Source organism: Pecten maximus, chromosome 11, assembly GCF_902652985.1.
Source record: "Pecten maximus chromosome 11, xPecMax1.1, whole genome shotgun sequence".
NCBI classification, from domain to species: domain Eukaryota; kingdom Metazoa; phylum Mollusca; class Bivalvia; order Pectinida; family Pectinidae; genus Pecten; species Pecten maximus.
Window position 1 is genome coordinate 12,067,084 of NC_047025.1, and position 26,343 is coordinate 12,093,426.

The 26,343-nt window shown below is 34.6% G+C and overlaps 1 protein-coding gene across 1 annotated transcript; it reads left to right on the forward strand.

Moving 5' to 3' along the window:
* The first annotated feature begins 3,166 nt into the window (after positions 1 to 3,166).
* On the forward strand, positions 3,167 to 26,291 carry LOC117338438 (atrial natriuretic peptide receptor 1-like). The gene is made up of 22 exons (XM_033899790.1): positions 3,167 to 3,620; positions 9,246 to 9,458; positions 9,834 to 9,980; positions 10,323 to 10,474; positions 11,084 to 11,219; positions 11,808 to 11,902; positions 12,520 to 12,646; positions 13,046 to 13,139; positions 13,577 to 13,703; positions 14,430 to 14,558; positions 15,312 to 15,416; positions 16,502 to 16,573; positions 17,562 to 17,730; positions 19,907 to 20,071; positions 21,460 to 21,628; positions 21,793 to 21,939; positions 22,305 to 22,428; positions 23,154 to 23,222; positions 23,565 to 23,680; positions 24,301 to 24,407; positions 24,791 to 24,882; positions 25,836 to 26,291. Exons 1-22 carry the CDS (start codon positions 3,167 to 3,169, stop codon positions 25,938 to 25,940), a joined length of 3,114 nt encoding a protein of 1,037 aa, XP_033755681.1. The 3' UTR covers positions 25,941 to 26,291.
* The last annotated feature ends 52 nt before the right edge of the window (positions 26,292 to 26,343 follow it).

The window sequence follows — 26,343 nt, forward strand, 5'->3', positions numbered from 1 at the left end:
AACCCGTATTTGACCAATGGCGGAAGGGTTATCGTCAATGAAATTCAAATAGTGTATCTCCGGTTCAATTCAGAACTTGCCACCCTTTAGGCGCGTTATGGACCTCCTAAAACAATACAACCTTGTCCAGTGCCCGGGTTGTGACACGCCGCGTGTTACCAGGCATTTAATTACAGCAGGTTCGAAGTTAAAATTCAATTAGTCACATACCCTACAACTTGAACTCGCCGGACTGGTCCTGTTGTGGTTACTATTCGATAGCTGATTTATTAACCATAGGTTAACATTCTAATCTATCAGAGTTACTTCCCTTCGTTTCACCCTCAGATGGTGTCGTGATAGCTACATGTAATAGTGGTGGCGGAGAACGTGAGGTCGCTAATTTGCGACGTGTACACCAATTTGCCCCTTATTTTCGTCTTTTTGCTACGCTAATTATCATTTATTCGTTGCGACGAAACGATAATTTCCAGCTTCGAGTTTTCGTTTTTTTTTTTTCGCATTGAGTTATGGCGTCTTTTACTTATGTCACTGTGAATTGTCGATAATAAGCGTGGTCGGAAAGACAAAGATTATCGTTCTGTCTCGGCGACAAAACGAAACAACGAAATGGCAGAAACCAGCAACCCAGGTACTAGGATGAGGCAGTGTTACGGTAGACACTAGGAAGATGAAAGATAGAGATACGTGTATCTATCTTCTGTAGTAGCTTCTTACGAATAATGAAATTGGGTAGCATGTATAATAACACACCGTACAGTGTGTTTGTATAGTCATGAATGAATTTACAACACGTGTCTTATAATATCAACATTCATGGTTAACAAAACAAAACAAAAGAACAACGATAGTGGACAAAAACACCTGTTTTACGTTGTTATTTCTTTGCAAGGTCCTCACCCTTGTGAATTGATTAACGTTATGGTTTTAGAAATTGAAATCTGTATGGCTTGCATTTGCACGATATTCGAAGTTACACTTTTTATGCTTGACAAACAAAATATATGCTTGTTGCTTACGCTGTTTTATTGGACCAGATAGTTAAAAAATGCGCCAATCTTTGTGATAATTGAAGATAGCAGTGTTTGTAAAAAGACAATTTACATTTTCTTAGTGAACTTTTACAACTTTCTTCTATCAATAACGCTTGTTGGCCCTAATGGAAGCGAACGAAGGATCTTGGTAAGTAAGGAATCCTGTGTACCCGGATGAAAACTGACGTGGTCGGGCAGGTGGCCCCTAGTCTTTTCACGTCCAATCAGTGAATCTAATGCCAGCCACCTAAGGGAAAGGTATTTTTGTTACCTTTGCGTCACCCGACCGTCCATGTAATGAACACGAATGAAAAGACGACATAATGAATTAATTGCATGTCTCTTCCTATTTTTCATACTTTTATCAAATATGGTTATAACAAAGGAATTGGTGATACTGGTGATAGCAGATCAAGTTTTAGTCTTTTCAAACGGAAGACACTGGGGAAAGCAACTTCGGTCCTGAATCGCACAGAAATAGTAATTTATCAAGACAAAAAACAATAAATTAGCATTTTTGTTTTGTCAAAGGGTTTGTTATCAAAGCACGCTTTTCAAAAACCTTTCCTTTCTGATATTGCTTAAATGCGCATACAAATAAAAGACCAAAATGGCAAATTCAGGAACAACGTATATATTGAATCTTCATTTAACGTTTATGAAACGAAGAAGTTTCTTTTTTCTTTTATAGTCATGAGGAGAGAAAAAACCTACATTTTGACAAAAAATATTTAGTTTTTGGTGCAAGTGTTGAAACGCATTAACATCACTTTATAATTCTACCAGGGTACTGATTTTGACAGTAGGGACCCTGTGTAGTAAATACTGTCCGCCCCTGGAGTCGAACTAAACAAAAATATGGAAAAAACCTACTTTTTGACATATTTCTGGTGCAAGTGTTAAAGGCATTAGCACATTACCTTAAAATTGTATTAGGGTACTGATATTTGACATTAGGGTTCCAGTGGGGTTAGACATTTCAGTCCCGGAGTAAACTAAGGACATTTTTGGGGAAAAAAACACTGCTTTTCGACTTTTTTTGTTGGACATTTTGAAGATATCAGTTTTTTCAGTTATTTATGGATGATGTCAATTAATTTTGAGAAAACACAAAATAATTCTGTCAAGTACAAAATGTTATTCTTTTTGATCAAATATACAAAACATTACCAATTTAACTGTTTTACTTATTTATTGACAATTTTTTTCTATACGAGCTATGCTGTTCGACAGCAGCTCTTGTTAAAATGCTCGACAAAATAATAGATACATTTTTTTCAGATGGTTGTGTGCTACTATTTGGTTAACAATACTTTGTTAGATATTCAAAAAAACAACAAAAAAAAAAAAAAAAAAAAAAAAAACCCGCTCTTCTTCCAAAGAAATCATATCACACATTACCATCTCACCACCTCATTTTGCCTGTTTGGCAGCGCGCGAAAAAAGGAGGAACGGGCATCCTAATTTGGCTGAAATTCGGAACTATCGGTTATTACCGATTCAATCTATCGATTAGCCGTGATGTGTGCCGAGAGGAAACAGACACCGGCAACATTTTGCAAGTTGTTGGGTCAAAGGTCATCTAAACACCATTCCTTACCGGCCATTGTAAGATCTTTATATGTATAATGATGATCTGCTTTTGAAATTAAATTGCGTAGCATCTTTAACTATCGCGACTGTTATACAGATAACCTAATGTAAACCTTATCAGCAGCTCGCAGTAGTGATCGGTCGATTTAACAAGGCGGTGTGAGGTCACGTCACGTAATCCGATGTTTCTCACACGTTCACAGAAACACGGAACGATCGTTAATGCAAAACGTTAACAGATACGCAAACCTCGACACTTATTTTTATTGACACGCGCTCTACGTCATATCCAATCAGAGGAGCTTCATTTAATAGCGTCAGTCAACAACTTGCAATGTATATTATGAATATATTTCTGTACATCGCCGTGGTGATATGAAATTGCTTACGACAAGCTGATGTGAATGATGTAATTTAGAAATATATCCTTGACTCCAAAAGAGCACAGGACCGAGAACATCTTTAAGCGTGGTTGTAATTCTTTGATTAGATCGAAATAGGGAAAAAGGAGAAAATCAGAAAAACGAACACAATCAAACATGTCTGGAATATATTTCCTTCTTTGTATATTTTTCTTCGTTTTATGTTCGGAGTTGTTTACAGTTGCCGCCGTGACAGAAGTCAAAGTCGGCGTTCTGCTGATGACCGAAGCTGTTGAACCGTTCGATCTACGGCGCATCAAACCTGCTTTAGACATTGCATTTGAATTCTCGGAAAGGTATTACGGAATCAAGTACAATCCGATAACATTAAATTATACTGGATTTTGTCCAAAGCAATCTTCCATTGGACACTTTTCGGAACTTTATTACGATCATAGTGTTCAAGCAGTTATAGGACCCGCCTGTTCGGAAACCATCTTATCTATAGGTAGACTTGCACAGTATCTACATATTCCAATGGTGAGCGGTGTTGGCGATCTCATAATTCGGAGCCCGTCGGATATGTATACGACTTTCACAAGGATGTCTTACAATCTAGGGAAATTTTCAAGTAAGTATGGATTAAGATTTAAATATATTCAAGTGTTTTCTGGATATATTTGTCATTCTTATTATTCCAATCAATAACGTAGCTATGACATTGATATCTTTCTCGAAATATTTTCTGTTTGCATTGTCTATTTGGTTCGACATGTTTTTGGGAAGTTCCCTTAAAATTGAAGGCAAATCTGGAATGTACCCAAAAATTGAAGGTAAATGTAGGACGTACCCAAATGTTGAAGGTAAATATGGAGTGTACCCTAAACTGTATGGCATATTCAAAAGTTCCATCGATTTTCAAGGTCGCGCTAATAATGTATATTAATAGAACATTTCAAGATAAACAACAATCATCAGGAAAATTTGACAGAGACCTCCATTTTCTTCAATTTCAATATCAGTTTATTATACATATACATTATAAAACGTGAAGAGAACAATTTCCATGTACAGTTATACCTTTTGAATCTTCAGGGTGTGAGTGGATTACGTATCTTAACAAATACTGTAAACATACATATTTTGGCGCAATAAAATTTTAGCGAACTGCTATTCAATATATTAACTCATTGATGAATTGTCGCACACACATTACTCCAAGACAGGTTAACCGTCAGATGTTTATACTCAAATGTGATCGGTTAAGTTACCGAAGTAGGTCAACAGCGAAATTTAAACACCCACGAAAATCTTCCTTAAGCGAAAACCCGAAATATTGACCCCGCGAATTTAAAGCGCTTATAGTATCTGCTATAGAAATGTAATTGGCGCAATCATAATTTAGCACAATTCTTCAAGCGCTAAAATGAGGCTTCCGTTGAAATGTAAACGTTTACACAGATACCCGCAAAAGAAAGATTTAGAGGTCTTCGGTTTACAGTAGATATAATTATACGCATGTAAACATAAAAGCATCAACACGTTGATTATCGCTAACGTTTTCAATTCATTAAAAGTAATCGCCTGAAGATAGCCGCTACACTGCTTTAAAACGTTAGCGAAAATCAACTCTATTTGCCTTGTTAATGTTTTTGTTTACATATTTCGCGATACACAATGTCTTCATCAATTTGAACTCTGTATACGTATACAAAAGTGTGTATATCATCAGTACATCAAAACAGGAAGACAGTCTATTGTTTGAAACATAAAACAATCGGCAGTAACGAAGCTGCTATAGATGTCGAATACGTCGTCTGCACGCCATTGTTGGATCTGAAATGCAAGGCATACATGCAAGGCGTGTCCATATAATGTTAATGTAAAGTGGACAATTGTTGTGTCTTCCTTTCATAATCACGACTCAGAATCGTAACAATAGCGTGTCACGCGCTCCAGACACCAGTTGGCTTGTTTGACACATGTCGTATACAATAGATAATTAGCCTGACACGTGTCGAAGAAAGAAGGCAATAAGCCTAAAACAATTATGCGATGTAGATATTTCTGTTTCAAAATGTATCCAAGTGATACCCATAAGGAATTTATTTTTGATATCAGTCATTAAAATTTTGAATAATCAAGTTATTTTAAAATCTTGATTTTTGTCTCATTTAGAAAGATAAGGAATTTCGGGTTGCTGTCCATCATGTTTGTTGTTTGAATATTATATTCCATAATACCGCAAAAAAAAAAAAAAAACAAACAAACAAACAAAAAAAACCCGGGGAAATAAGTCGTATCAGAGTAAGAAACTTACGTTGTACATTCATCTGAATCTCAGTCAGTTAGCAGTAGCCACGACCAGAAGTCTCTCTTTGTAATATGTGATTGCTCTACAGAAGATTGCAATTATATGCTGCCTCCTATTACTAAATAAGAAACCAACACAAATAATTTAACTATCCAGCACATCCCCACTACCTGACGAAATATTGATCCTGTTATGCCAGCCATATTGTATATTTACCCTAAATTGTTGTTTTTAGCTTAAACTTGGGAAAATATTCAATCAATTTATCAGCCCTTTCTATACAAAAACAAATCGTCCAGCTTCCATACTCCACAACCTCAATCGATATTGTAATGGACACTACGAGTACTACTTAGAACTCCGGACATGCGTCAAAGCATCTCCGACTTGTTAATTCTTTACTTAATATACTTTGTATAAGCTCTTTATATCTATAAGTATAGTGTTTTGATAGTGTGTAATTAGCACTCTGTGTATGGTTAGATATTGTATCTATTGTAGGGTGTTAGAATTGCCTGTTGCCACCTTTGCATTGTTCCAAAGTGGCGACGAAATTTGTGATTGCATCCTTTTTCTTTCTATACGATTTACACTTTCCCTATTGTTTTAGCTGCCATTGTCACACTTTTTGGTCTTTACTTGAATATTCGCTCCTTTGCTGGAGGCTTTATGTCCATTGGCCTAGACATACCAGAGTTGTATTGCTAGCACTTCCATACCACAGCCTCCCAAAACACATGCCCATCTCGCGCATGCAGTTCAAACAGGGTGGACACCATCCTAAATTAAATGACCATAGCTGTTGATAGGACGATACCCAGAACTGAACCACACCAAACTAATGCCGCTAATCAGCAAATCCGGTCAAACAGTGATATTTTATAGGGACCAACCAACCAATTGTTTTCCCATAGGCTTAAGTGTTAACGTTTTGGAGTATTTCATTCAAATTCATGAATTCAATATGACAATTATGGTTTATAACAAAAGTTTAGGGTCTGATATAACACATAGTAAAAAAAACAAAACAGTTGGGTCCTTCAGCTCAAATTTTCTCCAGGGTAGCCATTTTGAAAATGGGTGAATTGCGCAGTAAAAATTCTCATAAATCTTAAATGTTTACCTGTTTATTATTATTACCTGAACTTTTGGGAAAACAATCAATCCGACTTACGAAATTTATATCAAAATTTCTTATTGATAGTTACCTATCAGGCTACATATCTATTTTCTCACTTCATAACATACTGGCCAATCAGTGGCTGCCAGACATTTTATCCTTGGCAAAACTTTCTATACACAGGGGCTGTTTCAATATATTTTTTCAATTGGTCGGTTGTTCCCTACAAGCCTATACATACCTACTGTGGTACAATTTAACAAAAGTTATTTGATGAACTTTCAGTATGTATCATTGCAAACCATTGGACTTGCTTTCGACATGTAATTTGTTAATCTGGTTGTTAATTTCAGCAAAACATGCGAAAAATGAATGTGTTATCATGGGGACATAATTAAAACATTTGTATTACAAATATTGCCCAAAATAGCCATGTCGTTTTGCTTACAAGTGTCCAAAGCACAAAATAGGAGCATTGGCTTGACTAGATTTGACTTTATGATATGTATAAACACTGTTTTTATTTTGACTTCGGAAAGCAAAGGCGGTTATGAATGATATCACACAAATATGGCATATGAGATGGTATTGCAGGCATCAATACTGTTCTTATTAGACACTACAAAGAACTCTAGACAAGGCAAGAAGACTGTTTTTAGAAGAAATGTTTAACCTTTGAGTTTGGGGTAAAATATGTATATTTCTCAAAAAGGCCCCAAGCTCACCAGTTTGATAATTAAAATGCCTCCCTTTATGCCATATTTGTGTAAAATTATTCACAGCCGCCATTTGCATTTCAATGTCAAAACAAAATAAGTGTTTATACGATTATAAAGTCAAATCCAATCAAACAAATGCTCTTACCATGTGCTATAGATACTTGTGAGCATAACAGATTGGCTATTTTTCAGGTTTGCTTATTTGCGTGACTTAGAATTATTCCATGATACATCTCACCTCAAAGTAACTATACAGAGAAAACTATTAGGTTCTACAGGGAATTATGGATAATATTAAGAAACTACATGTGTAGACAAAATATTTTGGTATATTACATGACTATTTTTGTGCAAATCTTTAGATATGTATTGGTGTTTGAAATTCAACATCATTCTGCTATATAGATGACACTTAACCTCTTATAATTAATGGCAATATAATGTGGGAATTTTTTGTGGCTCTGGTATGTCGCCGACTTGCATGTCGCCTCTAAATTATCATCAATAGTGGCGCTGGTCCAGAATAAATCGCTAACGATGGTGTGTCGCACTCGCCCAATATCCTAATTTGACTTAATGAATTATGGTGTTAACGTATTCCTTCCATATTTTTATATTTGTTTTTGCTTATTTTGATTTTCGTAACTTCCCTTTCTTACTTTGAACCTTTTTTTTTGCTTATAGCATCACTGATGAGTCAATTTTATTGCTAAGAATGTCTACATCGTAACTTTCGGAATGCATAATTTTTCATATGGAGAAAAACTATATCAAATTGCTACATGCAGTTGAAACATTGTGGAAAATTATTCGAAGAAATTCAATTAAATGTATTTTTTTTTTTTTTTTTTTTTTTCTATTTAGAAAATTGGCCATTGCAAATTTGGAGAGATAATAAAGGAGAATATTTCACCCATTTACTGGAAATTGCAAAAGCTGGAACAAAGGTTATATTTTAAATTGTGGATATTCTAATTATTAGCAAACAAATTCTCATCTAGGAAGACAGTATCATATGTTTATCAAAACAACAAGTGAAACCCGACGTGTCAACAAAAGGACAATTATTACACAAAATCGTTATTAAAGACAAAGTGTGAAGAGAAGAAGTACACCTGTATTTACCAATGACCCCCTGGAATGATACAAGTGCCACTAGGCATCGTAACGAGTATCTCACTCATCCAATATTTACATATCACAACACAATGGGATACTTCTTCTTAAGATCATATCGGCGATCTTTAATGAGCTAAACTGGTACATATGTACCAATTAGTTTTCACTTAATTGAGTTCGTGTAAATATTACGCAGTTATTTAATGGATCTTAGTCCTTCGAGATTCACACCCTAAACCCCAACCCTATGTAATATGAGTAACCCACTCTCCCGCCCCCATGCAAACATTATCTCTGTAAAATGGGTAACCTCAACCGCGCAAACACTAACCCTATGTAATATGAGTTACCCCACGCAAACACTAACCCTTTGTAAAATGGGTAACCCCCGTCCCGCAAACACTAACCCTCGGTAAAATGGGTAACTCGAATCCCACAAACTCTAACCGTATATAATATAGCTAACCCCCGCAAACACTAACCCTAGGTAATATGGGTAACCACCTGCAAACATTTACCCTTTGTATTACGGGTAATCCCCCGATAACACTAAACCTGTATGATATGGGACACGCCGGTGAACCTTAAGAGTATGCGATATAGGTATAACATTTATCCAGTTTTTTATTGTTTGTTTGGTATTTCATTGTTCCGAGAGAACGGTTACAGGAACCCTATTGATTGAAAATCGTCGTTCAATATTTGTCGATTTCGAAGACAGAATTACTCGATCTGACCATAGCATGACCCTTAACGACACCATTAGACATCAAATCGAACCGAAACATGTCACTCATGTTATGTTATTATGTACATTGCACAAGCAAACAGTAAAATACTAACTTTGGAATAAAAGGAGTTGTTTGGTTAACAATGGTATTGTTTGGTTCTTCCTTATCTTATATAACGAATATTCTGTAATGAAAGTGTCATAGCGATAACGCAAAATGGCTTAATTCAGCCACCATATACATACTTTGACAGCTTCTGTGATGTCTTTGATGAGCAAGTACGGCTGGCGACATATCTCCATCATGTATGACGTCGAGTATATCTTCTTTGAGTTGGCGGGCGTCAATCTCGTCAGGGACTTTGTTAACAATGGTGTCTGGCCACGCCCTCTAGACTTGCAATTCGCAGCATCTAAACTGCCGGACCCAGGAACCTTACTGACGACGGCAAGTCGACAATCTCGAGGTAAGATATGACAGAGGACATCTTAAAAGAATGAAGATAGGACTGTAAACGTAGTTTATACAGAATATATAGTTTATATCTCGTTGTTCATGAGTCATTTTAACAAAAAGAGTATTTGTTTAACAAATATGTGTTTGTCCTCTAGAAGACCTGCCGTAGTATTGCTTTTGACGCGACACAACACAATCATATAATCTTTTTGTACTTGTTTTGCGTCGGCTGACTGTGTATGCCCGTTTTGGCGTTGTAGTATTTGCACGTAATAGCTCAGTAACCAATCACCATAATAAAGTAAACACGATTTCGACGACGACGACATTGATGTTATAGATTTATGATAACAATAATTAAAATTTCAATTTTCTATCCTTCCAGTATTTGTTATTTTCTGTGACGCGGAACTGTTCCGAAACTTCATGTACCGGGCTTTCCAGTTAGGAATGGCGGACGGAGGCTATGTGTTCGTCACCATGGAACTATTTCCGAGTGATTGGCTAGGATACTACACCGAATTCCTACGCGGTATTGGAAATTTAGTAAATGAAATTCTATTGATCAATTTTCTATGGAAGAAGAAATTAGCATATAGTATTTTGTGTCGCACAACTTTGTAGAAATAATATCGATGGTGAAGCAAACAATTTAACGTTATGAAAAATATATACATGTATATTTATAAACACTTTTACATGGTAAATTGATGTAAGCCCATAATATTTGAATTTGAATCAGTTAAATTCTTAAGATTTCAGGACACATGTTTAAAAAAGTATTTGGAACATATCGTTTTGATAAAATAGCTATGCATTGTAATTATACTATCAAAATCTATGTTAATAATTAAATACTATAATATGATTGCAGGTGACTACAAAGACAAAGGTGTAACTCGAGCGTACGAATCCGCTTTAGTTTTTACACTGCATCTCCCGAGAAGTTCCGAATACCTGGATTTCGCCTCCGATGTAAAATCTCGGGCAAGCCGAGATTATAACTTTGACTTTGGTGATGAAACGGTAAAACAATGAATCTTAAATTTGAATAAAAATATATAACCAATCATTGGGCATGATGTACATGCAGTATCTACTATTTGGATCACCAAATATGGTAATATAACTCATTAAATCCTTTGAAGTTTATTTGGCAATATCAAATTGTCTCTTTCTACTGATATTTAATTAGATTTTACGCCGCTTTAACAATAAAGCTTTCTGATTGATTTTACGGATCGTGTGGCCGTAACTTAGCAGTTCAAACAGAAGATTTAATTTTACATTCTAAGGCGAAAGAAAAAAAGATGTTGCGAAAAAGCCGGGATTATGCTAAAAACGACAATCTGGTATTGATGTTAAGCCTTGGGGAAGTGAGACAGTTATATGTATGTAAAGTTCTGAGGTTTAAGAAAATCGTTCTTCATTTTTTTAAAGTCTGACATTTTTATGCATGTAGAACAAACATGTTTTTAATATAAATGTTGCGATGATTATTATAAGGTGACTAACCTGATGTCAGGCATCTTATTCTTTATGGTGCGTAATTATACGGTATTAAAATAGGATTCTATCCATTTGTTGCCTTTTTGAGTCATTATCCTTTTGAAGCAATTTTTTTCTTAATTACAGGTGAATTATTTCATCACAGCATTTTATGAAGGTGTGTTATATCTGTCCGAGGCTTTTAACCGGACGTTAACGGACGGACAAAATATCACGGACGGTCTGACGGTAGCTCAGAAACTCTGGAACAACACTTATCCGGGTAATAAAAGATAAACATGTATGTCAGGGCGCAATTCATCCTATAAATATTCTCTGGGTGTCCAGGTTTACCTCTGACAAAAACTTGTCTAGAAAGGCGACCTGATTTGGTTCCTATTTAATGTAACATACTCGTTGTTTATGATTCTCTGTATCGAGGCCAGCTGTCTATGAAGTCCAGAAATTATCTTATCATTTGAGTGACCTTTATAGACAGGTTTGGCTGTGTATGAACCTCCGTATCGAAACCAGCTGTCTAGAAAGGCCTCCCTTCTCGTTCTTTTGTGTGGCTTTTATAGACAGCTCAAACTGTTTGGCAGTATTAAATTGTTTTGAATAAATCGTATACTTTATCTTAAGTAAGGATTTCATTATTAACTTTGTTAGTTTACATGGAAGTAGGAATATTTATTTGTGTATGAATTTATATTATAATTTGCATAATGTACATGTAAATAGGATAACGAATGTAAATGTGGTGCGATCGGTTGATGTACCCCATTCACTGAAAAATATTTCCAATGTTATGATATCATTTGTAAATATAATATCAGCCTTTGGTTTCTTATATCCAGCTTTATAATTTTAGGCATTTCGGGAACAGTAGCGATTGACCAATTTGGAGACAGAATTGCAGATTTTGATTTTCTAGATATGACTGACCCTGTCACAAAGACGTTCAATGTAGGCATGTTTCAATTGTTTTGTTCATATGTCATCAATTGTTTTGTTCATATGTCGTTAATTGTTTTGTTAATATGTCGTTAATTGCTTTGTTCATATGTCGTTAATTGTTTTGTTCGTATGTCGTTAATTGTTTTGTTCATATGTCGTTAATTGTTTTGTTCATATGTCGTTAATTGTTTTGTTCATATGTCATTAATTGTTTTGTTCATATGTCGTTAATTGTTTTGTTCATATGTCGTTAATTGTTTTGTCAAATATCATTGATTGTTTTAAACATGTGTAATTATTTATTTCGTTCATTTGTCATTGATTGGCTTGTTCATGTGTCGTTAATTGTTTTGTTCATGTGTCGTTAATTAATTTGTTCATTTGTCGTTAATTGTTTTGTTCATGTGTCGTTAATTGTTTTGTTCATGTGTCGTTAATTGTTTTGTTCATATGTCATTGATTGCTTTGTTGATATGTCGTTAATTTAACTCTTTTGTTTTTTTACTTCTCTACTTATGCAAATAAAACTGACAAAAACAATCGATTAAAATATTCATTATTGTAATTTTTTTTCCCTTAAAATATGAATATTTTGAATTAAACTTGTCTTTGTTATTAATCAACAGGTTGTTGGAGTATTCCAAGGGTTTACTCAGCAATATGAAGCTATTCAAGGAATCGAAATTCTGTGGCCAAATGGTGTGCCCGTCGACATCCCTGTGTGTGGTTACACACACGAGTTATGCATTATAGGTACTGTTACATATTTAACGCATTTACCCTTAAAATGATCTGCTAAATGTTCAATAATATGTTGTGTTGTGAGGAGTAACATTGTACACTAGCTGGGAGTAAATAACGTTCTCGTGAACATAATGTTTGAATTTGTTTTTACATATTACATGTACAATGTCCTACATCAAATCAAAATCAAAACCTGATGAGATCCAAATGGTTCAACGGGGTTAAATGGCATGAACATGATTGATAAACACAGACATTAAGCATGTAGATACATGAATTTATATTTTTCACTGAAATTAACAATAACCTAAATATTTGGTTTAAAAAAAACCCATTTAGTTTGGTTTGCCATGTGTATAAGCAAGAATAGAACAAAATACAATTGTTATTTTTATTGTCGTTGTTTAGATGACACTGATGAATCGAAGTTGGTACTTCCGTTGACCCTGTCTCTAGCAAGTGTGCTTTTAATGGGGATGGTTGCCTCTATCTTTATTTACAGGTACAATGTATTTAAAATTTAAAATGTTATTGAACTATCTAACTTATTAATTGATTAATTAAGTACATATGTATCCATCATCATCGGATCAGCGACACGTCCGTCAGTAGAGCACTGATATATATCAAACTGCGGGAAGACACCTGTTACAGGCTTGCAAAACCCTGTTACCTCAGGTTCAAAGTTATATATACACATATATCTACAGAATCTGTTTTATCGCGTTTTCATGAACTATATCATGCTAGTTGATAGCTACAAGCGAATTGTTTTCATTACTGTTTTGCAAAGATAGTTTATACTCATTTTTAATCATCATATAAAACTGCGTTGCGGCATGAATCTCTCAAAGTATTGTTCATGGTTTTCCGCCATACATTATTTCATCCACCCATCTTTATGCACTATCTACCACGATAAAATCGTCTGCCTTTCAGAAAAATAAAATTTGAAATGGAAAGTGGAAAAACACCTTGGCTGGTAACATGGGATGAAGTGGTCTTGTCTAAAGCGGATAAGAAAGGGTCGTTCCTGTCAAAGTCAAGACTATCGATGATGTCCTCGGTAAGGATGTACTGAAGTTAATGGACATGAAATATAAACATCATCCTCTCTCATTGGTAGTATTTAAAATTAAAATGTAAACTAAAATGGAAAGTTTTATCTTATCCAAAATACAATCATCAAAAGCCGTTTATAAGTAACACTTATAAGTGTTGAATAGAACATTTTAATCCTTATACAATTATATAATTATTTGTTCAGCAGAATTATTGAAGAAATTTTGATAATAAAATATGAATCTGCATCTTACATATCAATTTTTTTTTATTCTGAAAAGAAAAAACAACAAAAAACAAACAAAAACGAAAACAAGAATTTTATCCTTATTGGTGTATCAGCTGATTTAATAAAGAAACTCAAGAATCGGAAAGATTATAAGGCGAAGATTGCGTCGCGTGGCCGTGAAAGATTTTATTGATGGGCATATAGTTTGTGTTTCTCCTTTAAAGAGAGACAACTCGAGCTATACTTCATTGTTATATACAATGCATGTGTAAAATGGCAAAATACAATTCCTTTTAAGAAAGTATGATATCTTCTTTCATCACATGCCAAGGATTTTGCAGAAAATTGGTGTTAATTTGAAAAAATATTCAAAGCATATATTTTCCTTCTTCGGTTGCAACGTCTAATCGAAATCAAGTGTATTGAGAACATTTAACCGTGGAAGTTTTGATATTTAATAATAACACTTTGTCGTTTTTTGATTACATATATCCTCAACAGGAGACAGATGCCACTCATCAACAGTTGTTTACATCTGTCGGGAATTGTAGAGGAAATATTGTCGCCATCAGGAAACTCTCTATCCCGACCGTGGAACTTAATAAAAGGACATTACTGGAATTCCACAAGGTAAATAGTACATTTCCACACAAAATAAGTAGGTCGTTCTAGGTGAAAACGACAATTTACCGATCTTCTTTGGAAATTTGCCTTGTGATAGTTTGAAATAATGATTACTGAATGTATTTTATCCTAGCCGCAATGATATGCATATCGTGTTTCCCATTCTTTTATTTTACTTAGCGTGTTTTAATTAATAAACATACTTAATCGTTTTTAAGTTAAAAATATTTTCACTATTTCAAATAAAAAAAAAAAGAAAAGGAAAAAAATCTTAAATTGCCTTTGATTTTGGACTATCTTTGACCGATGGACTTGTATAAATCCACCTTACTTCGACAATCTTTCAATCTATACGGTATACAAAACTGTCAGCAATCTCACATGTACCAACATATATATAACACATATAATGCTTCCATATACAGTATTCATATCATCTAATAGACTACTTCCACTATGATCATATCAGATTATCGACCCGACCATCACTGCGCCATTGAAACGTTCTTTTTAAGAACGCCGATGTGGCGCAGCGGTATAGGCTGTGGGTATTTCTGGCTAGACGATTGGGTGTCGTAGATCGTGTGGTCGAGGCCCGGTCTGGGCACGAGTCATAAAGTTGTCTTCCTTCGTCAGTAGTGTTACTATGTTATATAACAAATGTAATGCTTCCATATATATATACAAAATGCATAATGCGTCTAGATGCCAAGCATTAAGAAGGTCAACTCCTAACTAACATCTTTGCTTCCCTCCCAGTTGTATAGTGTACAGCACCAGAATCTAGTCCGATTTGTCGGAGCCTGTTTGGAGCCTACGAATTGTGGTATACTCATGGAATATTGCCCCAGAGGCAGTCTGCAGGTACTGTTCTTATTTTTAACGGACATAAGATGTTTACCCAGCCGGTATTTTCCTCCATATACGTTTTTAGGTCTCCGTATAGATCTTTATCGTGTTCCTATATTGCGCTCGTTTTGTTGCCTTTGAACTAGAATTATGATTTCGTTAATATATCAGTATAGTCTTGTTGTTTATAATTATATAATTTCAAGAGGTTTTCATATAGAGATAAAACAACTTTTATTTTTTCCATGGCCTGCCTTGGCTTAGAACCTCTAACAAGAGTGTCATTTTTTCCACATTTTAATAACTGCTGCATTTTAATAACTTGATATTGTGTATTTGTCGTCAATTTATCGGCGTTATATCAGTGTCTTTTTAAATGCATTTCAGCAGTACATAATGTATTGAGAGGTCAAACCGACAGTTGTAAACATGCGTTTTATGATGTGATAAATAGAGGTTACACAACGAGTGTATTTATTTACAACAGTGGAATATAACATATATATCCAACAACCAGCACATTAATATAATGACCTGAGAGTGGAATAGAACACAGCGTATTGTGGTAGAAATAGAGGTTACACAACGAGTGGTTGTTGGATATGGAATTTATTTCACACGAGTAAGTTATTTTTTAAAAGTTACAAAAGACACGAGCTTTAGCGAGTGTTTTTTGCAACTTTTAAAAAATAACTTACGAGTGTGAAATAAATTCCATATCCAACAATTTCAAGTCGTGTGACCTGTTTCTACCACAATAATATCGGCTTGAATCAAAGGGAAACGTGGCCAAGAATAATTTCGCGTATGCAAATAAAGTGTACCGGTGACGTCCGGGACCCGGTGATGTGACGTCATTAGATTATTGATTATTGATGTTAGCCAATCGAAATGCGTACAGAGTTTATACCACGTGTGGTATAAACAGATTGTTAATCAGCAGCTGTATGATTAACTGATGGTCTGAGAGTTGAATAACACAGGGTATTGTGGCAGAAAGTGATATACAAAGCAGCATATGAAGATGGTGATTGTATAATTCGAAATCAATGTATTTGATATATAATTATTCCTTCAATTTTATGTATGTATCATTTCAGGATATTATAGAAAACGACGATATCAACTTAGACTGGACGTTTAGATATTCTCTGATCTGGGACATAGTAAAGGTGAAGAACAATTATATCAGTTTTGTGATAGTCTCATTGAGACTCATTGAGATTTCATGGTAGTCTGCCAATTGACACAAAAAGGTCACAAAGGGTTAATGAAAGACTTAATGGTGAATTAACGTATAAATGTCACAAAGGGACGACAGTAGACGTCATGTTTAATTAACAGAACATATCACAACGGGCAAATGGTAGACTTAATGTTAAACTAACCCAAGAATGTCATCAAGGGAAGACTTTATTCCGACCAGAGTAAAATTCAAGTCTATTTCGCAATTATGTGTTTACATAGACATATACATCTATTTACTTTTGAAGCTTCAAGACATTTACGGTCTTCTAAATCGTAAAAAAGTATAAAGCATAAGTCCTTAAGGATTACTCCTAAATCATAGCAGGAGGAACAGCGGTATGATGCAGTTTTTTAAAATCATGTTTTGGTTCTTATGTATCTAGTTCTATATTTTAGCTGAAAAGTTTTACTATCTTGTATGTCTTTTGAACAAACCTTTTTGATTGTCATGTGTAATCGTGTATTTTTATTGACAAACATTATCTCTGCTATTAATTCCATCATGTCGGCAAAATCACAAAATGAAGGACGGAAGAGGGTGTGAAGGAAAGCTAGAAAGTATTAGTATTGTCTAATCGCATCTCATTAGTGCAAAACGACAAACATGACAATCCATTTATCAATATATGCAGTTCATGTATTTAGTTAGTTAGTTTTAAGTTCTTGATGGCCCATCGACACTATAAAGGTCGCTAGGCCAAAAGATGGTGAGTAAAGATTATGAGAAAAGTGGGCAAAAGACGAAACGACATCAAACAAACGAAACATATTGAATATATAAATTAATATTGCTATTAAGTGATTCCTAATTAATGTTCTTTTTGGCGAGATAATTTGGAAGCATGTTTTTCATATGTCCTAAATGGTGAATCTCCTTTTCTTTCATTTTGAATGATTTTCACCCTTTTTCAGGGAATGCAATACATCGAGAACAGTACTCTGAAGTACCACGGTAAATTAAGCAGTACTAATTGTGTGATTGACAGCCGATTTATGTTGAAACTGACTGATTTTGGAATCCCAGATGTATATTTCGCGGAGAGACAACATCTCCTGAAATCACAGGAAATCAACCATTACAGTATGTTATACATTCCATTACATATGTAGAGTAGATCATTCTTATGTGTCCCCTGCCGGTGATACCAGGGGGTTTCCTCTCTTGTCCTTGCCTATGTTCGTATGTTTTTCAGCGCTTCATTCGTTGAGGAATTTTGCTTAAATTCAACACATTGATAACAAACGTAATATCTCGTGCAAGATTGAGTTTAAGGTTGTTTTTGTGTGTCAAGGTTAAGGTCACTGCTATAACTTTTGGGGAGGGGGGAGGGGGTAGAGGAAATGCATTTCTTTCGTGATGCCTTATGCTTGTCAATATATCTTATATATGAAATGATATGCCATTATGCGCTATTACTTTGTTTAATATAAATTCGAAAATATCAAAAGCAGCTCCCCAAACCTAGTACTTCATACAATTTTGGTGTTGGAATAAAATATTTTGAAGAATTGTAAAATTGAACTGGAGTAATGCCCGGCATTTGCAACCAATAGGGCCTCATGTATTTAATATGATTAATTAATCAGAAACAATTCTTTAGCAATCTAATATGAGTAAATAAGAAAGTATCTGTGTAAGGGAAAGCAATTATATTTTTTTGGTGACACAATTTTATTTCCTTGAATCTATTATATTTCTGATAAAACACTTATATTTCTGTGAGACCAATTATGTTTTTGGAGAAATATTTGCATTTTCTGATGAAAACAATCGCGCTTTAATTGTTTTCAATATGAACAAACGCAATGATAATATGGCCAATTATACACTATTTTGATAAGGCCTACTTAAATATCTATCAATATTATTACCTATAGATAGTATTGATTAAATTCGAGTACATCTCAATCGGATACAACTCACCTGTACCTGATCCGTATCTAATTTACGTTCATAACGGAAGGATATTTTAAAAATCAATTTGATTCCGAAGCTATTTGAAAAGTAAACGAACAAGTGGTGACATTTTTTTTTCGAACTACTGTTGTTTCCGTTTTCACCTGGTCAAATCGATCGCTGATTTTATATAGCCTTTTAAACATTAACCCATTTCGAATTGTCATGGGTAAAATATTTAGCAGGAAATGCGGCTGGGTTCGATTAAACATAACTACATATGTATAGACCAGAATTTATTCTAATATTTCAATTTATATAAATTTATAGAAAATCAAGGTTGTATTGCAAACTAGGAAAATAACATTAAAAAGATATAGACACATACATATATATTGCAGGCTTCAAGACATTGGTTGTCTTCTAAATCGTGAAAAAGTATTAAGCATATGTCCTTAAACATTACTCCCGAATCATACAGGGAAGAACAGCTGTATGATGCAATTTATATTAGTTTTTGCTCCTAATGTATCTATAAAAATATATTAAAATATTAAATGGAAAATTAACATGAACAAGATAAATTAGTTAAAGGAACAACTCGACCTTCTTTTAATATAACACTAATCATTGTCATTTTTGCAGTTTGTTATAACTAACAACACCTCATGGATGTTGTACGTTGTAATATTTGTTTCTCGATTTGAACCGAAACTGCGAGTCAGAATCAGAAATAACTTAGTCTAAGTCTTTTGTAAAAGAGTATATGAATGCAGTTATTCTCAATATTGTAAATTTAAATTCTGAACTGTCTACATAACTACATATAAGACTTACTGTAAAGCGCAGTCTCATAACAACCGCAGTCGATGACACGTGTTGTGGACAGACGTTGTACACTCCTACACGTGTTTACTTTGGGGTAATCTGTATCCGGCAAGGAGTACTTGATTTGGAGTAAGCTCCCCTAACAAGGCTGCACAACACCATTTTATACGAATTTATAATAGGAATGAATGAAGTATGGCGAATGCTAGCCCTCATGTATGAGGACATTTTTGTATTTGTTGGTGTCTTTGAAAATACAATTTTTGAACCTTAAAAAAATATATCTAGCTCTATATTTTCACTGAGATATGCTCATATCTTGTATGCAAATGAATGACAATGTAAATTTTACGCTGGTGCTGTATAAGCTTAAACCATCTTCAGGGAAAAAGAGAAAAAGAATGCGAAAAGGGTGCGTGAATGTCTGTTAAATACTTATTGATCTGAAATGTGCTGCCCTTTTCCTTCTTTCGTGTGTCTGCTATTTAAAATGCAATGCAGTTGTAAAATTTCTCACATTTTATTACCTTAGAGCTGCTGTGGACGGCTCCAGAAATTCTTCGGGAAGATGCATCCAAGTTGAATAGTCTTAGCCCCTATGTGTACCAGAAGGGGGACGTTTACGGATTCGGTATAATACTACAGGAGATCGCCACACGAAATACACCATATGCTGATATGAATTTAAACGCAGATGGTAAGGTTCTTTAAAAGTACAAAACGTGTTTCGAGCAGAAATGGCACAACAAATGTATGATGTAATCTATAAAAATATCATTCACAAATTGAATTGAACAACTGGTGCCAATGTTTAGGTTCAAATTACGAGGGCTGACTGATATGTTGTGAGCCACTTTTTGAAGGATTTGAATTTTTCCGGACATATAGCATTGTTTTTAACATAATCCCCTTCTGCATCTATACACTTTTGCCATGGGTGTTTAAGGGCCTCAATGCCACTTTTATAGAACTCCTTTATTTGGCTGTTCAGAAAGTCATTCACTACATGTATGACGTCATCATCGAACTGAAAGTGGGTGGCTGACATAGCTGATGTCAGTATGAAAAAGATGAAACTTCTGATTGAGCGAGATCAGGTAATAAGGCGGATGCACAATCAGACCAGTCCTTGGGTACACGACCCTTTACAATCAGAGAATAGTTGGATTAAAAAGAATATTATTGAGTACCACCTTCAATACGAGGCTATATTTGAAGGTAAACATATTTATCCGTGGCATGCTTTTAGACTCTTCGTCTTTTTCTGCTGAAGTTATGATATATACAAACTAATTTTAGGATAAACACACATTTTCCACGTTATTTTAAATTTATTCCATATATAACATTTAAAAAAAGATTAAATCACATGTATGTGGTTAATATATAATATAACACCGCCTCTAAGCAATATCAACTTTCCTTGGTCACTGTTTTCCGCTTTGGATTTTTACACGTTGATGCGTTAAATGAGTTTGGAAAAACGAAAAATAGCAGATTGGGTAGTTTTATATCTAAATCATTAGGTACTTAGCATCATTAACGAACCCTCCGTGTAGTTATGTTCCTTTTACGAAACCATTTGTCCAGCATTAATATCAGACCCCGGTTTCATGACCTTTCATTATCCTTAGGAAATGTCTTAACATGAAATTTTATATTCTTTTTTTTTCTTTTCTTTTTTAGTGCTCAGAAATTGGCTCTCACGTGTAATTGTTAGCTTTGCCTTTATTATTATCACTGCCCATTCTAGCATCAACATGCTCACACAGGTACATAACATATACAGGTATATAACAAGTCATTAGCACATACACAATGAAATACACTTACACTCGCATTATTCGCATTCACCAACTTGAAATTTCACATAGAAAAGTATCACAGCATTTATGGGAAACATCTTGTCAAGGAACATTCCTTAAATTTTGTAATGTTTTTCTATTCGGAAGATTAAGGTTAAAGGAATTTCCTGAAGGAATGTTTATAAAACTGGAGCCCGATCGAACCATGTATGCTGACACCGTATTATTTGTTGATGTGTATTTTATGAGACCATCTGCATTACAATTCTCCCCATGACAGATATCGTACATCGAGTAATGACAGTATCCACGATCCCGTTCCGTCCGAATGTAGCCACCGCCGACTGCTGTGGTGAGCTCCGCCATCTCATTGAGATATGCTGGGACGAAGCACCAATTAAAAGACCCACATTTGACACCATAGCATTGGAATTTAAAAAGATAAATCCGTAAGTTTGATGTAAAACTACTAAAAAGTTCTAACACATGATTCAGTTGTTTCTATTTCCCAAAAGAGTTCATATTTTTGAGATATCAAAAACAAATAAACAAGCTTTTCGACATTAGTTTTATTCTAAACTCTTACGTGTGGTCTTTGGTCTTTTTGAAAAAGGGCGAATTCCAGCAACATTATGGACAACTTGTTAAAGCGAATGGAACAATACGCCGACAATCTAGAAACTCTGGTACAGGAGCGAACAGATGCCTATCTCGAGGAGAAGAAAAAGGCCGTGGAGTTGCTTCATAGGCTGTTGCCACCGTGAGTAGTCCGCTTACATACTTCTTATGAGATCTGTTTATAAAGTTGTCATTTGTTCAATCATCTTTCATATCTGTAATACTATTATGTTTTTGCTTTATGCATTCCATGTAAAAACATATATAAAATAGATCGAAATAAAGGACAAAATCGAGACGAAGAGGTACAATAGCCTCATGATTTAATAAATGCAACCGATTATCTAATTGTATGGTATTTTTAAACAACGTCAAGGATAAGTGTATATTCTGAAACGTGTCACTATTCAAATGAACCAGGAATGTGATGTATATGAAACGACAAACCTCTGATAAACACCAGCAGTGTGTATTAACGTTGAGTGACAATGTTTCATTCCATACTAGGTCTGTGGCTGATCAGCTAGAGGCTGGGCATAACGTTTTACCAGAAACCTACGACTGTGTAACTATATACTTCAGTGATATTGTAGGCTTCACAAATATTGCAGCACAAAGCACTCCGATGCAGGTAAAGTTGAATTTTCAAAATTTTGACAATTGTTTGAAACAATTATGCTGGCGAAACAAAACAAAACTTATTTTTAATTTGCCAGATATTATACAGGTGTATTTCTAAACAAATCTATGATTTCCAATTCAAACAGAATTGTTGTGAATATGGAACGGTTTGCTAGGTTTGGCATATATAACATTGTATAGAGAAACTACAATAAGCGAAATCATGATTTATAATGCTTTCAAATTTCTAAAATAGTCAGAATGCTCAAATTTGTACATTTACCATATTTTGATAACATCAATCCCAGTAAAGCTAGATTTTATTTTTCATTAATCTTTATAATGTCTGAAATAAGCATAAAGCAAAAATGCTGTGGTGTTGTTAAATTAATTGTTTCAGTAAAACTTGATATAATCATGCCTACTATACTTTATTATGTCTCCATAAAATACCATGAAATGTCGAAATAGAAATGCATTACTATAAATATACAAACCCGGGTGGTCGTTGTCTTCGGTGGCTAAGACTTTGTGAAGGAGGGAGTAGTGACAAAGTAGGTAGTATAAGGTCACCTTACTAGCTCAGACTAGCAGGAATTAACCTGTAGCCTAGTGGTAGGATAGGTTTGCCTCAGGAGTAAAAGGTCGATAGTTCAAAGTTCGGCACGGGCAGGGTATCTTTCATTGCTCCTTTCTAATACAAATGTATTAATAAACTGATTTCATTCTTTTCAGGTCATTACACTGCTGAATGAGCTGTATACACATTTTGATAGAGTAATTGGTAAACTGGATGTTTACAAGGTTTGTATAGGTATTTATTGCAACTTTCATGTTATAGGTAAAGGCATTTCGATTTGTAAGTATAATCATATGTCAAAAATGTAGATATTTACATTAAATATTTAGTTAAAATTATATTTCATCTTGGTAAATTGTTTGAAAGTATTCGTTTGTCTGAAAACTGGACACCCAAAACATCAATACCGTATACCCTAAAACTTTAGGCCTGATCACGAGTAAAATATTGCTAAAAATCTTAGGTCATTATTTATTGTATTATGTATAATGATGTTTGACGCTGTGTTACATCTTATTTCAAGTTATAAAGTAATTATATAATGTATAATGGTTATATACCCCAAGGTTGAAACGATAGGAGACGCTTACATGGTTGTATCAGGACTGCCTGCCAGGAACGGTAATCTACACGCAACCAATATTGCCCAGATGGCGCTGGAGATACGCCAGACGGTCAAGTCGTTCTCTATTAAACACCTTCCGGATACCTGTCTGAAGATCCGGATTGGCCTTCATTCAGGTATTCACAAGGATACGATATAATAACGTCATCACTCGGCTTTTGTCATATTCTTTGTTTGAAGTCAAATGCTTTCTAAAGTAAACTTGCAAACGTCTTCACAACTCAAAAATGACCAAAATGAGGGTAAACAAAAGATAAATTTACATTGAGATCTTTGGAAAATAATGGTTGATAAGACAATGTGTTGCGGAAGGATAAACGTCTCCTGCTTTACCAACACCAACAATGTAAAGTATCTACCTATGTCATGGTCCCAAATAATTGGGAACCAAGATGATAACACAGAACCATTAGCCAAAAACAATTTCAACAAGGATCTTAATCATATCACAGTAAGAAGTGTTTTGTTTCAATGAAATCATGATGCCGCTCTAATGTTTTCCCATGTTTTTTAGTCAACCTGCATCTCCTGTTCATATGTTTCATGAAATATAACACTAGTCTACTGAAACAAAAACAATGTCTTTATGATAATGATCAGTCTGCAAACAAGATGTATGTACGTAGTATTTAAAGTTGAGTATCATGAATCGTATCTGTACGCCAATTTGGTTTCGTGTTTGAAGGGTCAGTTGTGGCCGGAGTAGTAGGACTGACCATGCCTCGATACTGTTTGTTTGGTGATACAGTGAACACGGCGTCACGGATGGAGTCTACGTCAGAAGGTAAGTGTGAGGTTACGGCTGATAATGGCGTTACGCTTGTTCAGATTTCAAAATTGGATTGCTGAAATTACATAATATCATAGTTCCATTGTGATGGCATTTAACAAAACATCTATATGTGCGATTAATCGTAATTCTAGCGCAAATCGTTGAAGCGAAGGCAACTAAATAAACAGCATAAAAGTTTATATGCTTACAACAAGCATAATGATAATAAAACCATGCCATTCAGCATGTAAAATGTCTGTTTAGCCCGATTGACTTTTCTGACTTCAATCATCCGCTGTTATCCATACAACCTTACAACCATACAAATCGGATTAAACATTTATGTGCACTTTTCTGTGTATTTCATAACTAATGGAATATGTTTTTATTTCTAGCACTTTGCATTCAAATATCCCAAACTACCAAAAACATTCTTGACACTTTCAACGATTATGAAATAAAAGAAAGAGGAGAAGTAGAAATCAAGGTAAGAATCATCTTTATATGTTGATCTGTAAATAAGTGGACAGTATTTAGGCTAATCAATTGTCTGGTTTTCAGCTCATTTGATTATCTTTTCTTTTTGCAATTCACAAGATAATAGCAGCCATTTTCTTATAATATGGTCGTTGCATTAAAAGTAATATGGTGCACGTATCATAAGCATGCGCACGAAACTTGTTATTCTGAGAACATTATTTGATGACACCACAAGTTATCAACGTCATATAATTCAACGTCATGTTATATTCTAAACAGTGAAATTGTAATATAAAAAGTAGAGGTGGAAAAACATTTTAGATATGCTTTTTGAGATATATTATAGACCTATCCTTCGTTCTGATGTACAATTAAATCGTTTATTAATTTTATGTTCATCTCACCAAACATTATACTTTGTTATCTTTGCTCCATAACACATCTTATCGATTGAAATAAGTGCTTGTTTTATTACATTTCGGTATCTAAATCGGAATGCTAAAGGTATGATCACATGCCATTATAATCGCATCTTATTCCATATATTCACCACAGTGTCATAAACACAGCATTTTTTCATGAAACATCATATGCACTCTCACGCAACCTGGCGGACATATGTCCAACCAATCAGATTGGCTGAAATTACGCGACGTAACAGATTTTCGCACGATCGTGCAATACGATGTTTTTCATTGTTGCCGAGTTCAATTCGATGTTAAATGGAATAACAGATGATCGATTAAAGACCAGTCAGTCTCTGATGAAACCAAAAGTAATTCTAAATATCTGGTCCAAAAGCTGTAACTTGTGAATGGTCAAAATGACGGCTAATCTTATTTCACTTATATTTTGTACGTTATATATACAATCAAACATCATTATATGTCTTCCTATCATATGACGTTAGCATTACCATGTAATATAATGTATTTTTCACCTTTATTATTTCCTCCTCAGGGAAAGGGACTAATGCAAACGTTTTGGCTGGTTGGCAAAATAGGAACCGAGGCGGAAATTGAAAAGTCTTGTACCTTTCCAGAGCCTGATATGTTGACAAAATAAGCAGTATTGTCTTTTTAAAGATTGAGTGAGGATCTGACGGAAGGGACGTTTTTTGTCATATCTGTGGCGTTATAGACTCAAATATGTAGTGTTTCAGTTGTACAGAACATGATGTAATTCAAAACAAGATTAATACCGGACTATAATAAACAATTTTGGAAATGTCTGATTTCCATGTAAGATATATTGGTATCAGACGCACCGACAATAAATAACTATAACATTGGTGTTATTAGAAGAAAAACATATTTACGATATCCCACTGTTATTCGGTGAATTCTCTAATGTAATATTTAGCATATGGCACTTGTTTCATATACTCCGGAGCATATTCCAATTGATCGCGCAGGTCAAAAATCGAACGTGATGTCGAAAAGGACAAATGCGTTACATTATGAATTGG

What these genes read in the sequence shown, in the direction of transcription:
- LOC117338438 (XM_033899790.1), top strand. Translation starts at nt 3,167, where the DNA reads ATGTCTGGAATATATTTCCTTCTTTGTATATTTTTCTTCGTTTTATGT. An exon ending in CTGGAACAACACTTATCCGG is followed by an intron (nt 11,220 to 11,807) that starts GTAATAAAAGAT and finishes TTATAATTTTAG; the next exon opens with GCATTTCGGGAACAGTAGCG. An exon ending in TGATCTGGGACATAGTAAAG is followed by an intron (nt 16,574 to 17,561) that starts GTGAAGAACAAT and finishes ACCCTTTTTCAG; the next exon opens with GGAATGCAATACATCGAGAA.